At 40.6% G+C, this 13,676-nt stretch overlaps 1 protein-coding gene across 7 annotated transcripts in view; it reads left to right on the forward strand.

The window, feature by feature from the left end:
* Positions 1 to 13,676, forward strand: part of ASG2 (transducin family protein / WD-40 repeat family protein) — a 397,489-nt gene that overhangs the window by 369,209 nt on the left and 14,604 nt on the right. Inside the window, exon 19 of one of the 7 annotated variants that reach the window (XR_016266868.1) lies at positions 7,881 to 8,051. The exons of 3 other annotated variants lie outside the window; for them this stretch is intronic. Coding sequence is in view for 2 of the 4 variants with exons in the window: in XM_089459353.1 (XP_089315479.1) it covers positions 7,881 to 7,923 (43 nt within the window). In the remaining 2 variants the exon portion in view is untranslated. The remainder of the gene's footprint in view (positions 1 to 7,880; positions 8,052 to 13,676) is intronic. 3 more of the 7 variants (XR_016266870.1, XM_089459353.1, XM_089459354.1) reach the window with 3 other exon arrangements.

Genomic DNA, 13,676 nt, shown 5'->3' on the forward strand with positions numbered 1-13,676 from the left:
AGCTGGATTTATTTATTCACAACCTAAGATCATATGACCAAGAATCAAGATACCACAATTTAAGCAATTAAGTATTGTGAAGTATAATATTAGTAAAGAAAGGCTGAGAAATTTAACCTGATGCAAAGAAACTGCTTCCACCATCCAACTTTAAGGGTAACAACTTTCCTTCTTGATTTCATAGATACCTTATGAGTTTCCATTCCAAATTCCAGGTTTCCATCCTTTAGATCTGGCATTGTTGAAAACTTGTTGGCAAATACCTCTATCATGTCATGAATCCTTTTTCAAGATAAATGTTCACTTTCAGATGAGCTGTAATCAGTGGATATAAGGTCTGCAAAGAATTCAGCTGCATTTACATGCTCTGGACAAACAAACCTGGAATATATTCTTGCAATAAAGTGCCTAGAACATTGGAAACCTGGAAACTTGGAAACGTATCCATATTTTCTAGAAACATATCCAAATTTTCTGGAAATGGATCAAATTTTCTTGAAACTCCTTTGAAATATTTTCGATCTCAGGTTGGCTGTTTCTGAAAAAGTGAAACATGGCAGAAACATTTCCAAGCCGTTTCGTATGCGTTTCTGTATCCGAAACACCGAACAACGTTTCTGTGAGTTGGGGGCAGCATTTCCGGTATCCTTGCAAAATTGATTTTTCCTTGGAGGTCGGCTTGAAATAAATTTACTTGCTTGAAGGAGGACTGATTCAAGGCTTATAAAAATCAGTGTTGTTAAAATCGCGATAAAATCGCGATTTTATCGGAAAATCGCGATTTTTTCCCTTTCCCGCTTAAATCGCGATTTTTATACCAAAAAATCGCGCCTTTTTTTTATACCGATTTTTTCGGAAAAAATCGCGTTTTTTTGAAAAAATCGCGATTTTTATGGAAAAAATCGCAGATGGTCGGGGCAGCGGGCTTTTAATAGGCAAAAAACGATTTTTTTTATTTCATTATGCTGTCTGCGCGCGGAGGAGGAGAAGAAGAGGTGAGGGAGAGGAGCTGAAGGGTTTCCGTCGAATTTGGGAGCGAATCCAAGTGGTTTTAGGAGAAATCCAAGACAAGATCACCAATTTGTCCATAAAAAAGGTATGTAGATTAATTTTTTTTTTGTTTTGCTTCTATAAAAACTTTGTTTTACATTGTTTTTCAAGAATTTTTTGTAATTTTTCATTGATTTGGGATGGGTAATTTGTTATGACTATGAGAACCAATTTTTTATTTTTATTTTCTCATTTTTTTTAAACATTGTTTATTTTTTTTGAATTTTCATTGTTTTTTGGCATTTGCCATTGGCATTTGGTTGGGTAACTTGGGTTTGGAAATTGGGATTTTGGAAATAATTAACTTGTAATTTTGTAAATGCTAAATTGTAATTTGTATTATGTAATCCTAAATTCCTATTTCCTAATCCTTATTTTTCCATAGGTTTGCAAATTCAAAATTCAAAAACAAACATGCCAAGGAAATTGGATCCTTTCTGGGAATATGGTGAACCTAAAACTCCGAATGATAGACAAAACTTGTATTGCAAGTTGTGTGGAAAGGAGATATTCGGGGGGGTGTACAGGTTGAAGTTCCACCTTGCACAAATCCCTGGACATGATGTGGGGCCCTGTCTAAATACAACTGCTGAAATTATCCAAAGAGCCATGAGAGCATTGTGAGAATTAGAGCACACTAGAGAGGCCAAAGAAGAACTCAAAAGGCAACTAAAAAGGTCAGCTGAAGGAAGTGGGCCAAGTGGCACTGGTTCTACTGCAGCGTCAGTCAATCCGGTAGCTGCATCATCATATTTTGTTCCTCGAACCACACCTGGTTCACAACCAACTATTGGTTCAATGCTAAAAAGAACTGAAAAAGAACAAGCTGACAGGTTGATGACAAAATTTCTCCTCTGGAGTGATATTCCTTTCAGCATTATAAGGAATAATCCATTTTTCCAACCTACTGTTGATGCTATTGCCAGTGTTGGCCCGGGGTACAAAATCCCTCTCTTCATGATTTCAGAGGCCGGCTTCTTCAAGATGAAAAACGTGATTGCACCCAAAGATTGGAGGATTTTAGGGCATCATGGGCACAAACAGGATGCATAGTTATGTCAGATGGTTGGACTGACCAAAAGGGGAGAACCCTTATAAACTTCTTGGTTAGTTGTCCCAAGGGGACTATGTTTATCAAATCTATTGATGCAACTCATCAAATCAAAGATGCAAGAACTTTATGTGATTTGCTGGATGTGTTTATTTTGGAGGTGGGTGCAGAAAATGTTGTCCAAGTCATAACGGACAATGCTGCAAATTATGTTGCTGCTGGTAGAATGCTTATGGACAGGCATCCTACTTTATTTTGGACACCTTGTGCTGCCCATTGTATTGATTTGATGTTAGAGGACATAGGGAAAATTCCCTTTGTCAAAGAGATTGTTGACTCATCAAAAAGCATCACAAAATTTATTTACAATCACACATCTGTGCTTAGCTTGATGAGAAAATGCACCAACAACAAAGAGTTGGTGCGCCCCGCCATTACACGGTTTGCGACGAGTTTCATATCTCTTCAATCCCTCTTGAATTCTATGTGGGATTTGAAGAGAATGTTTATTTCAGAGGAGTGGCGTGCTTCGTCAATGAGCCGCAAACCAGAAGGAGAGGCCGTCTGCAGACTAGTTTCATACCAGGAAGACTTCTGGGCGGGAGTGCAGGAGGTGTGCGCTGTTACAGAACCTTTGGTAAAGGTTCTTCGGTTGGTTGATGGTGAGAAGCTCGCAATGGGCTATTTGTATGAAGCCATGGACAGGGCCAAAGAAGCCATTCGGTCCTACTATGATGATAAGGGAGATGATGGGTTTCAGAGACAACTCCTTCTATGGGAAGTCATTGATGAGCGATAGAACAACACACTCCATCGTCCCATTCATGCTGCTGGGCTTTTCCTGAACCCTGCATTTTCTTATGCATGTGGGTTTGATTTTGATGTTGAGGTCGTGGAAGGATTATTAACCTGTGTCCAGAAGATGGTGAGATCTCCAGAAGAACGTATAGAGATCTCTAGACAAATTGAGACATATAAGATGTCAGGTGGCACATTTGGCTTTGAGATGGCTGTCACTGATAGGACGATTAAAATGCCAGGTATTTTTTAGTTTGTACTTTGTAACTTTGTTTCAAATTTCATTGTCTCTTCAAATTCCATTTTTTTCTTATGTTTATTTAAAATTTTATTTGTAATTTTGTTGTAGACGCATGGTGGAAGATGTATGGTGTCAGAGTACCCCTTTTGCAAAAGCTTGCCGTACGCATCCTCAGCCAAACATGCAGCTCCTCGGGATGTGAGCGCAATTGGAGTGTATTTGAAAAAATACACAACAAGAAGCGCAATAGGTTAACACTTAAACATTTAAAATATTGCAAATTTCCAAATAAATTTTTGAATTCATTAAAGTTTTAAACACTATTTTTTTCAATGTTCCACAAAGTCTCCGGGACGGGGAGACGCGGGTGCGGGGAGACGCACAAAGGGGACGTGTGGGAGAACCTTGAAATTTTAGGGAAATTTAGGGGAGACGGGGAGACGTCGAGGTATATATAATATAATTTTTAATTATATATATTATAAATTTATATATATGTACATTGTATATAATTTTGAAATTTTCATGTTCATATTCATTGTTCAATAATGCTAATTCATCAAGATTCAATACCATAAGATTCAATAATAAAATTCAATATGAAACTCAAATATTCAAATACAATGTACATTGATCCATATCATTCATCATTCATCAATCATCATTCTATAATTTACATTAAATCGTTGATTTAAAAATTAAATTGAAAATTGAAAATTCTGAATTCATCATTCATCATTCTAGTCTTCTAGATTCTAAATTGAACACTAAGTCTTCACATGGCTGAGGATAACAGTGGTCTACTTCTTGCCTCAGGACCGAAGTTGCAGAGATCTGCTCCTTGCCTCAGGGATGAACTGAGGTCTGTAGGTTGTAGCAGACCTTTTCCCAGCGCTGAGACTGAGGTCCGATAAGAGTATGACAGCAGTTCCAAAGTGAAAATACTGCTCCAAAAAACAAACCAGAAATTATGACCAGAAAAGCGCAAGACTTGTGACTAGAGAAGCCCAACGAAACCACCTCAGAGATAGCAAAAAATCCACGAAATTACTTCACAAAATCACCTCAGAAACGAGTTTTTCTTGTTTGAATTCGGTAGTCAAATGAAGAGGCCCAACTTCAATATATTCAAGATTACGCTAAATTGTTGATATGTTGCCGCCTGCGTGGAGCAAGAGGGAGGATGCCACTGCAAGTTTGCAACGACTGCTAACTTATTCGGTAGTCAAATGAAGAGGCCCAGCTTCAATATATTCAAGATTACGCTGAATCGTTGATATGTTGCCGCTTGCTGCCTACGTGGAGCAAGAGGGAGGATGCCACTGCAAGTTTGGAACGACTGCTAAGTGCTAACAGCAAGTCGCTGCGTGGAGAAGAGTGAGGATGCGCTGAAGCTCTCGTGGGCACAGTGAGAGCAGATGGAAGAAAAAAATGCGTTGAGGTAAGAGCATAATGAATGGCGGTAGAATGAAAACTTGAAAAGTGGAGTTAACCCTAACTTGTTCATGTAATTTTTTATTTATAATTGTTAATTTAGTTTATTTTTATTTTTTATGTTTTTTTAATAAATTAATTTTCATTTTTTTTTTATTTTTTTTTTTGGTTTATAAAGGGTAATTAGACAAAAATGAAGGGGGGATGCCCAGAAGAACCCCATTTTCGGGGGGACGCCCAGAAGAACCCCATTTTTGGGGGGGACGCCCAGAAGTACCCCTTTCGGGGAGTCGAGTCTCCCACATTGGGGAAACGCACCCCCTTGCGTCTCCCCGAGTGAGGATGCGCTGAAGCTCTCGTGGGCACAGTGAGAGCAGATGGAAGAAAAAAATGCGTTGAGGTAAGAGCATAATGAATGGCGGTAGAATGAAAACTTGAAAAGTGGAGTTAACCCTAACTTGTTCATGTAATTTTTTATTTATAATTGTTAATTTAGTTTATTTTTATTTTTTATGTTTTTTTAATAAATTAATTTTCATTTTTTTTTTTTGGTTTATAAAGGGTAATTAGACAAAAATGAAGGGGGGATGCCCAGAAGAACCCCATTTTCGGGGGGACGCCCAGAAGAACCCCATTTTTGGGGGGGACGCCCAGAAGTACCCCTTTCGGGGAGTCGAGTCTCCCACATTGGGGAAACGCACCCCCTTGCGTCTCCCCGAGTCTCCCCAAAAGGGGGACGTGGGGTGCAAGGGGTGCGCGCACCCCACCCTGGGGGACGCGTCCCCGTGGAACACTGATTTTTTTTATAATATTAATTATTAATTATTATTTCATGAACTTTGTACAGGTTGGAGTCCCATAGACTTAATGACATGGTCTATGTCTACTACAATCTTCGATTGTGGGTGAGACAACTAGAGAAGACACCTGATACGGAAGCCATCTCATTGGATGGGATTGACACCACTGCTGAATGGAGGGTTGAGACCGAGAGGCCTCTCATGGATCCCACTGATGATTGGTTAGTGCAGGATGAGGGGGAGGAGGAGGGGGAGGAGGAGGAGCAGGAGGAGCAGGAGCAGGAGGAGGAGCAGGTGGAGGAGGAGGAGCAGGAGGAGGAGGTGACACCGCCTACCCGGGCTACCACTACCACCAGTAGAGGACGTGGTCTCCGTCCACCTCAGCCTCCTGTAGCTGCTACTACTAGTTCTTCAGCTTCTAGAGCACGTCAGACTCCACTGCCATTTCCACCAGCACAGGCACCAACTTCTACATCTAGAGGGAAAGAGAAAGTTGTGCCATTTTCTCGCAAGAGGGGCAGAGGAAATCAATAGGATTAGACTTTCATTTTATTGTATATGACATTATGACATGATGAGATACATTATCATATTTTTTGTTGATATTTTGAGGCTGAGTTGGGACTCAGGACTTACTATTCAGGACATGATTCAATGTTATGTGTGATTTTAGCGCTAGAAATGATATTAAACATCTTATATATTAGTTTTTTTATCATATTTATGTGTCAATGTATTTATTTTATGTTGTAGATGGTTTAGATATTAAAAAAAATGAAAAAAAATGAAAAAAAATGAATATTTTTGTGCCAAACGTTTTTTTCCCGCTTTTTTCCGCTTTTTTCCCGGCGCCGATTAAATCCCGCTCGCGCTTTTAACAACATTGATATATATATATATATATATATATAGATATATTTCCATATTTACTTCCAAAATTGACCAGTTATCAAGCAGCCATTAATATTCCAATTTGGGCTTTTTTACCATAAAATGGGGCTCAAATTTTGGACAACCATATCTCCTCAACTATAAGGAGTTATGTGGCATGCCACCTACTGCTGGAATCAGCATGACGAGGAGAATCAAATGAAGATGGTATAGAACCCAAAACACAGATCTCACTGATCAATTGTCACAATGAAAGCGGGGCTTCAAGACCACACTGTAGGGGCTTCTCATCCTACCAGGGTTCTTGGCCAGTGGTGCTTCCAATTAATGTGATCCATAGATGAATATTAAGAGCATTCAAAGACATGTTGGCATCAATCACACCACCATTCAACAGTACCCTGATTCCGTCAAATTGTGCTCTTATTATATCTGCAAGGAGAAATATATTATTTCTTGCTTAACCTCAATAATTATGATAATGCTGATGTCAAAGCATTTTAAGGATAAATTGATTATTCATATTCTATGTTAACAGAAGAATTAATTACAGGTTCCAGCACAACATGAATAAATTCGACTTAATCTTGAGATCTATTTTTACTACTGTTAAATATGTGACATTTTCAAATTTTACGTTTTTTTTTTAAATATTAAGTATTCGTTATTGGAATTATCACTTCTTATCGATAATTATGGTTTTACTATAGCATCTTACAGAGTTGAATAATATCATTCAGTTCTCTATTCGTCTAAAGCATTCATAATTATTTTTTTAATTGTGGAATTCTATTATATATTTAAAAGCATAATATAATAATTGAGTTTCACGCACAAGAGTAATATACTCAAATTTGGTAATAAATAAACTTGTTACTCTCAAGAAACAGTAAGATGATGATGTGTAAATACAACGCTGATATCTGACCTTGCTACAGTACTTAAACTGTGATATAAATTCTTGAGTTTTAACTACATTCTGTTATTCCGCAATCAGAGACTTGGAATTCAACGTTTCCTGTGATTTCATAAGATTACACTTAACTTATATCAGCTAGCTTTCCAGCAGTTGTCGAGATTTTCGTGCCACTGAAAAGAACAGCGAGTAATATTTATTTCACACTTTACTCCATTTACTTACTAACAGAGATGAAAACGAATGCGCTCATGAAAAGAGTGATACAATATAGATTGAGGTCGATGAACTTTTAAACTGTAATTAAATAAACTTTGAATTAACAAATAAAAGTGATACAATCTAGGAGAATGCATTATTTCTTCCTGAAGTGGAAAGCTAGAGGATAAAGAAGACTAATACGGAAGTGTAGAATGTAGATGAACATTCTTACTCAATAGGGTCCATATATGTCGATGAATCTCTTTTCAAGACCACAGAGCGGAGGAAATAACCAAGTTACTCGGAGAAGAGTACTTAACGATTGAGCAACCCTTCTGAGTAAAACAACAACCAGCTTGAAATGAAAAGGCATCAAAGGTATTAGAGCAATGCACAATATATAGACAGCATGATGATAAGATTGAATTGTTATTATTTTGTCCACTATTGTTATTATTGATTCAAATTGAATTTAATCTATTTATGTTTTATCGTTAGGAGATCTGGAACTTATAAATTCAATTCTGTTGCTGAAAGGTAGTCAACTTGGTCACTGACGGATTAAGGTCGGATTTCTCAAACTTACGCTTCTGTTCCTCAACATCATATATCGACATTCACCGTGACAGAATTACATATGATCAAGTTGAATCCTCGTTATTAATATCAGTTGAGTTGGTCCTGGATTTCAACTGTTTTAAATTGGTTACAATTTTTGCTAAATAAAGAGTGGAAAGGATTGTCATTACTCAAGCCCTCTTTATTGGAGATTAAGAACACAAACCAATACCTACGTTACTGACAGCAATTAAATAACACTATTATCCACAACAATTCCAAAAGGTCGATGAATACACTAGTCTGACATTTGGAAGGTCTGTAAATTTTGTTATTTATTTATTTTTTTCAATAACAATCTTTTCCTAGTTTCCACAATTAAAAATTGACTGAAGTGGTTAAGGTTACATTCGTAGCTTCACCATCTCCTAACTTCCTCAAATCTGTTTGGACATTCGCTTGTAGAAGACACAAACCTCATTATCAAACAAAGTGCTAATAAAAGCATTAATGGAGTAAACAAATCGATCTGAATGTTATGAGAATAATATCTATTGCAAATTTGGATAAGGTTGTGGAAGGGTTACTTTCTATGTCTCAAAACCTTGGCTCATTAGCTTAACTTGTCCTGTTTACCATCATGTCCAGCGCCCAAGGTTATATGTATGGAAAACTGCAAAAATATACTTATTGTAGAAACCTTACTTGAAACAAAAGGGAAGACTCTATATACAGAGCTTACAGAATCTTGCAAATGATGAAATATACAAATTACACCAAAAGGAACAACTTCCTGTGCATAGAGGATATCGATATCGCTCCAATGGATCACTCGGATACACTGATGGAAGATTGCATTAACAATACTCAGATACTCTGGTGGAAGATTACATTAATGGTTGAAACTTGATACATTACTCCAGCAATATGCAGATATAACGAGTTCTTGTTGGCCAGCTTATTAGAATGCAGAAATATATATATTTTTTTCAAGCAGAAATCTAAATTCCAAGTCAATATAATTGGAGGCATGCCTAGTTTCAGAACCATGAAAGTATGTTGATGCGTATGATATACAGATCTTTCCTATATGATTGACTTATAGGCAACTTAATCAATGTAATGTTCCTAAGTAGGAATAAAAGTGATAAAAAGCAAATAATTTGTGCAACAAAATATAAAAACAAAATACACATTAAACACCCATGCTAATGCTGCAAATAAGGAACTGTTGAGCCATCTTATTACTTCTTTGAGGGCAAAATACAATGGATAAGAGAATGGTGCACCTGGGCTTGTCTCAATGGACAAGCGTGACCAAACCGAAGTGAGAAATGGCTGAACCGATGACTGCTCCAACTGCTGCACCAATCTGCACTGCGCTGCTCAGAAAACTGAGTTTTCTGCTAAGTTCGAATGGCTGGAAAGTCCACTTCCTATGCTCAAAAAATTATAAGCTTTTAACCTTGGACTCCTTGGTCTAAACCCAGAAAAACTCATGAAGGAATTTAGCTGGTTTAGACTTCTGAAATTCGACCTCGAAGGAGCCCAACTTCATTGCAACTGCAAAACTCGGCTTGCTGGAAATTGCCTGTAAATCCTCTTGGAAATAGTCCCAAAGTGCTACGCTGACACCTACTATGAATCCCCTAGCTTCCCGGATGGGCTTCTGGCATGTAGCACCTGCTCCTAAGCTCCACGAAAATGTTGGACTAGCCCTCTGCGCTGTCCCCAAGCCTAGTGATTCGAATTGCTGGGATGTTGGCTTTGCTGGCTCTACACTCACAAGAAATTCTAGTCTACTGCTGCTTTCCCAATCCTCTAACTCTCCCAAGGAAGGTCTAATCACTGATGGCTCCGACTCCTCCTGCGTATTCTCCAGCTAGCCAGAAATACACACTCCCTGTTTATGGCAGAATGGTAGTGCTGTAACACTCCCGGATCTCCTAAAATGCTTATGGAACTTCCTCCCTAGGGCAGGCATGGAAGGTCCCTGAAGGAAAGGTTGAATCTTCCGCTTGAGAGATTTGTGGCTAAACAACCGGTTGACTCAACTAAACAGTGGAGTGAATAGTCAAGTAATTTTGATTGCAAGGTGGAGAATGAAACCAAATGAGAGCTTCCTCCTCCTTTTAACTCCTTGGGCCTTCCTTGCCTCATGTGGGCCCCTCCATCTAGCTATTCGACTTCCCTCCAAGCCAATCGAATGGCCTAGTTCGAATTCATATGTGGGTGGCACCCACATTCCATTAACAGCCAAATAAAGTCGAATTTCCTCCTAAGTTCCTAAGTCGAAAATGCTGGGTTCTTTTCCTTAGCCAAAATTGTGCAAAATTGTGTAGCAACACCCTATTACAAATGTATTTGAGAAGGGACATGACAGTCCTCCTCTCCCAAATGTTGCTTCCCATCAAGGAACCTCAAAGCTGGGTGCTTCAAAATATGCTCACCCTCCTAGGTGACATCCCCATCTTGCGAGTTCTTCCAACACACCAAGAAATCCCTGATGGTCTTGCTCCTCAGTTTCCTTTCCCTACTCTCCAAGATTGCCTCAGGTTCCGAAACCAAGTGGCCCTCATCATCCAATGGGGGTAAATTTGTTGTTGTTGTCATCTATTGCCCCAACACCTTTTTAAGGCATGAGACATGACATACATTGTGGATCCTGCTCCTTGGAGGCACCTCTAGCTCATAGGCTACCTCCCCAACTTGTCTAATCACTCGATAACACCCATAGAAGTGGGGATGTAGCTTCTCGACCCCCTTCTGCTTCAGCATGGACTGCCTGTAAGGCTGTAGCTAGAGGTACACCAAGTCCCCCTCCTCGAAATGCCTTTCTATCGTGTGCTGGTTTGCGTACACCTTCTGTTGGTTTTGGGCTGTCGCCAAGTTACCCTTGAGAGCCTTGAGGATGTCTTGGCTCTCTTGGACCTAATCTGTGGCCTTTGGAGTCTGACTATCTCCAAAAACAATGTCAGCAAAAGATAATGCATCATATCCATATAGAGCACGGAAATGAGTCATACCATTGGACATATGGTGGGTGGTGTTGTAGCAGTACTCCCCAGATGCAACCACCAAATCCAAGCCCTCTTCCTACTGGTCACGTAGTTCCTCAGATACCCCTCCAGCCAATGATTAACCCTCTTGATCTGGCCATCTGTCTGAGGATGGTAGCTGGTGCCAAGAGTGAGCTCAGTCTCTACGAATCTGAAAAGTTTATGCTAAAAACCTTCCATGAACCTGTTGTCCCTGTCACTCACAATGTTCTTGGGGAGCCTGTGCAACTTGAAAATCTCCCGAAAAAACAATTCTGCAACCTGTGCAGCCGTGTATCTGGTGGGGATGGCAAAAAAGCGGGCATATTTGGTCAACCTGTCGACCACTACGTAGATGCAGTCCTTCCCCTACACTGTGGGGAGCCCTGTGATGATATCCATAGAGATACTTTCCCATTTCCCCTCGGGGATGGGAAGTGGCTGTAGCAATCTTGCAGGGTGGATCAACTCCCCTTGTTCCTCTGACATGCCTCACACTCTTGTATGTGCTCCAACGCGTCCCCCTTGAGGCCCTTCCACGTGAATCTCTCCCTGGCTACCATATATGTTTTCTGAAACCCCTGGTGCCCGGATAATGGTGAGTCATGTGCTACCTGGAGCACCGTCTCTCTCAACTGTGAGTTGGGTACTAGGGAAATGTGCCCCTTCTAATAGATAACCTCATCCATCACTCGGTAACGCTCATCTGCGTGGGTACCCTCCAAGACCTCGCATGCCCTCTTGCCCTTGGAGTACTCCACCAATAGCTGAACCTTCCAATCATGGCAGATGCTCATGAGGGATAAACCAGCTGGTCTCCGAGATAGAGCATCGACCACCACGTTGTGCTTTCCCCGCACATACTCTATGTCGAAGTCATAGGCCTGCACCTTGCTGACCTATCTCTGCTGCCTGTTATTGAGGCCGTGCTACCCCATGAAGTGACGAAAACTGTCGTGATCAGTCTTCACTCGAAACCTGTTGCCCGCTAAGTATTGTTGAAATTTGGCCAATGCATGCTTGATGGCCAACATCTCTTTGTCATGTTGATTTGGGGTAGCATCGAATGTGCTCTAGCTACGAAAATTGTGGAGAGGCTAAGGCACATGAGATCTCCAATACCCAGAAAGGGTTTGGGCAGATTCTAAACATTGTGGGAGATATTAAAATAATTAATATTTTTAATGGAATCCCTAAGTCTAAACTTAGGGAAAATAAAATATTAATGTGAATTAATATAAAACTGTGTTAGAATGGTCCAAAAAGCATGGATCAAGTCAGATCTAATCTTAGCCGTTGATTAGGGACTTAATCTCGGCCGTTGATTTGTCAATAAGAAAAGTATAAGAGGAGGCTTGAGGATCACTTGAAGAACACACCAAGAGATCAAGATTTCGACTTTTTGGGGCTAGGTTCACTGAGAAAGTTGAGAGAGTGATCAGAGTTGCAGCTGAGGAGCAGTGAGTATAGAAGCAGAGAGACAAAGATAGCAGCGGGAGGATCAGCGCAGTAGCCGAAGAGAGGGACGCAGAAGTAGCCAAGGGTTCACGTAGAGCTAGCCAGGAGCTATGCAGTGCCTCAGAGGGCCAACGTGGGTGATGCAACGGGCCAGAGGACTGACGCAGTGCCTCCAGAGGTTGATGCAGGCCAAGCCAGAGTGGCGCTGGGCTAACGCTGGGCCAGAGAGAGGTTGACGTAGTCCCTAGAGGCTGACGCTAGGGTTTTGTGTGGCAGATTGGCGCTATGGAGCTACTGGAGTGTTTATCTGGGTTTTGGCCAAAATATCTGCATTCGAGTAGAGAGGTACTATTGATGAGATTTTTCTCTGTTGGGTGAGCCGGATTTGGCACCTAGATTGTATTCTGAAACTGCTTAATAAATCAAACCCTTAGATAGCTGCACCGGTTTTCCCGCATTGGGTTTTTTCTGGGGACATTAGTCCAAAAACAACGGTGTCACTTGTGTGTTTATTTCTGTTTCCTTCAGTTGATGATCTGTAATGTGTTGAACATGCACTTGTATTTATTTCCAGTGTTTTCATGGTAAATAACTTGTTAATTAACAGAACAAGTAGGTAGGAATAAATCAGTAAAGTACATGAAGGGTTTCTAACAGTCAGACTTAGAAATTCCAACATGGTATCAGAGTGTGGTTGCAGATCATAGGAGAATTGAGGACATCAGTAGAGAAGAGCAGCAACAACAGAAAATAACTGTCCCGAGTGACTTAAGCTGTTCCTAGCAGAGTAACAGCAAGGAAGGGGTGACGCAGTCCCTGTGTCATCAAGTTCGAGCCAAGAAGAGGCAACGCAGAGGCTGAGGTAGGCAAAGCCATGCTCACAAAGAGCCATGCAGAGGGCTGACGTAGTTGGCTGAGGAAGCTGATTTGCTGGTGATGGGATTGCGCAGAGCCTAGGAGCTCTAACCTTTAGTTTGCTAGGGTTTAGGAGGTTGTGGGTAAGTTGCAGAGTGGAGCTGGTGGGGCAGGTCCAAACCAAGGAGGAGGGAGTTGCTACCGAGGATTTCTAGCCAATAAAGCCGGATCATTGTTGCAGATGCACTAGCGATTAGAGTGGGGGCATCTCAACATTGGCAGAAGGGTTTCGAGGAGGGAATTCAAGGCTTAGAGGGAGTCACACTAAGAACTTCCAGGAGGGAAGTAGAGGAGCAGCGAAATGGCAGTGCACGGAGAAAGAGAA

This window comes from Pinus tabuliformis, chromosome 7, assembly GCF_031772625.1.
Source record: "Pinus tabuliformis cultivar Carrire ecotype Pingquan chromosome 7, CPIR1, whole genome shotgun sequence".
In the NCBI taxonomy this organism is placed as follows: Eukaryota; Viridiplantae; Streptophyta; class Pinopsida; order Pinales; family Pinaceae; genus Pinus; species Pinus tabuliformis.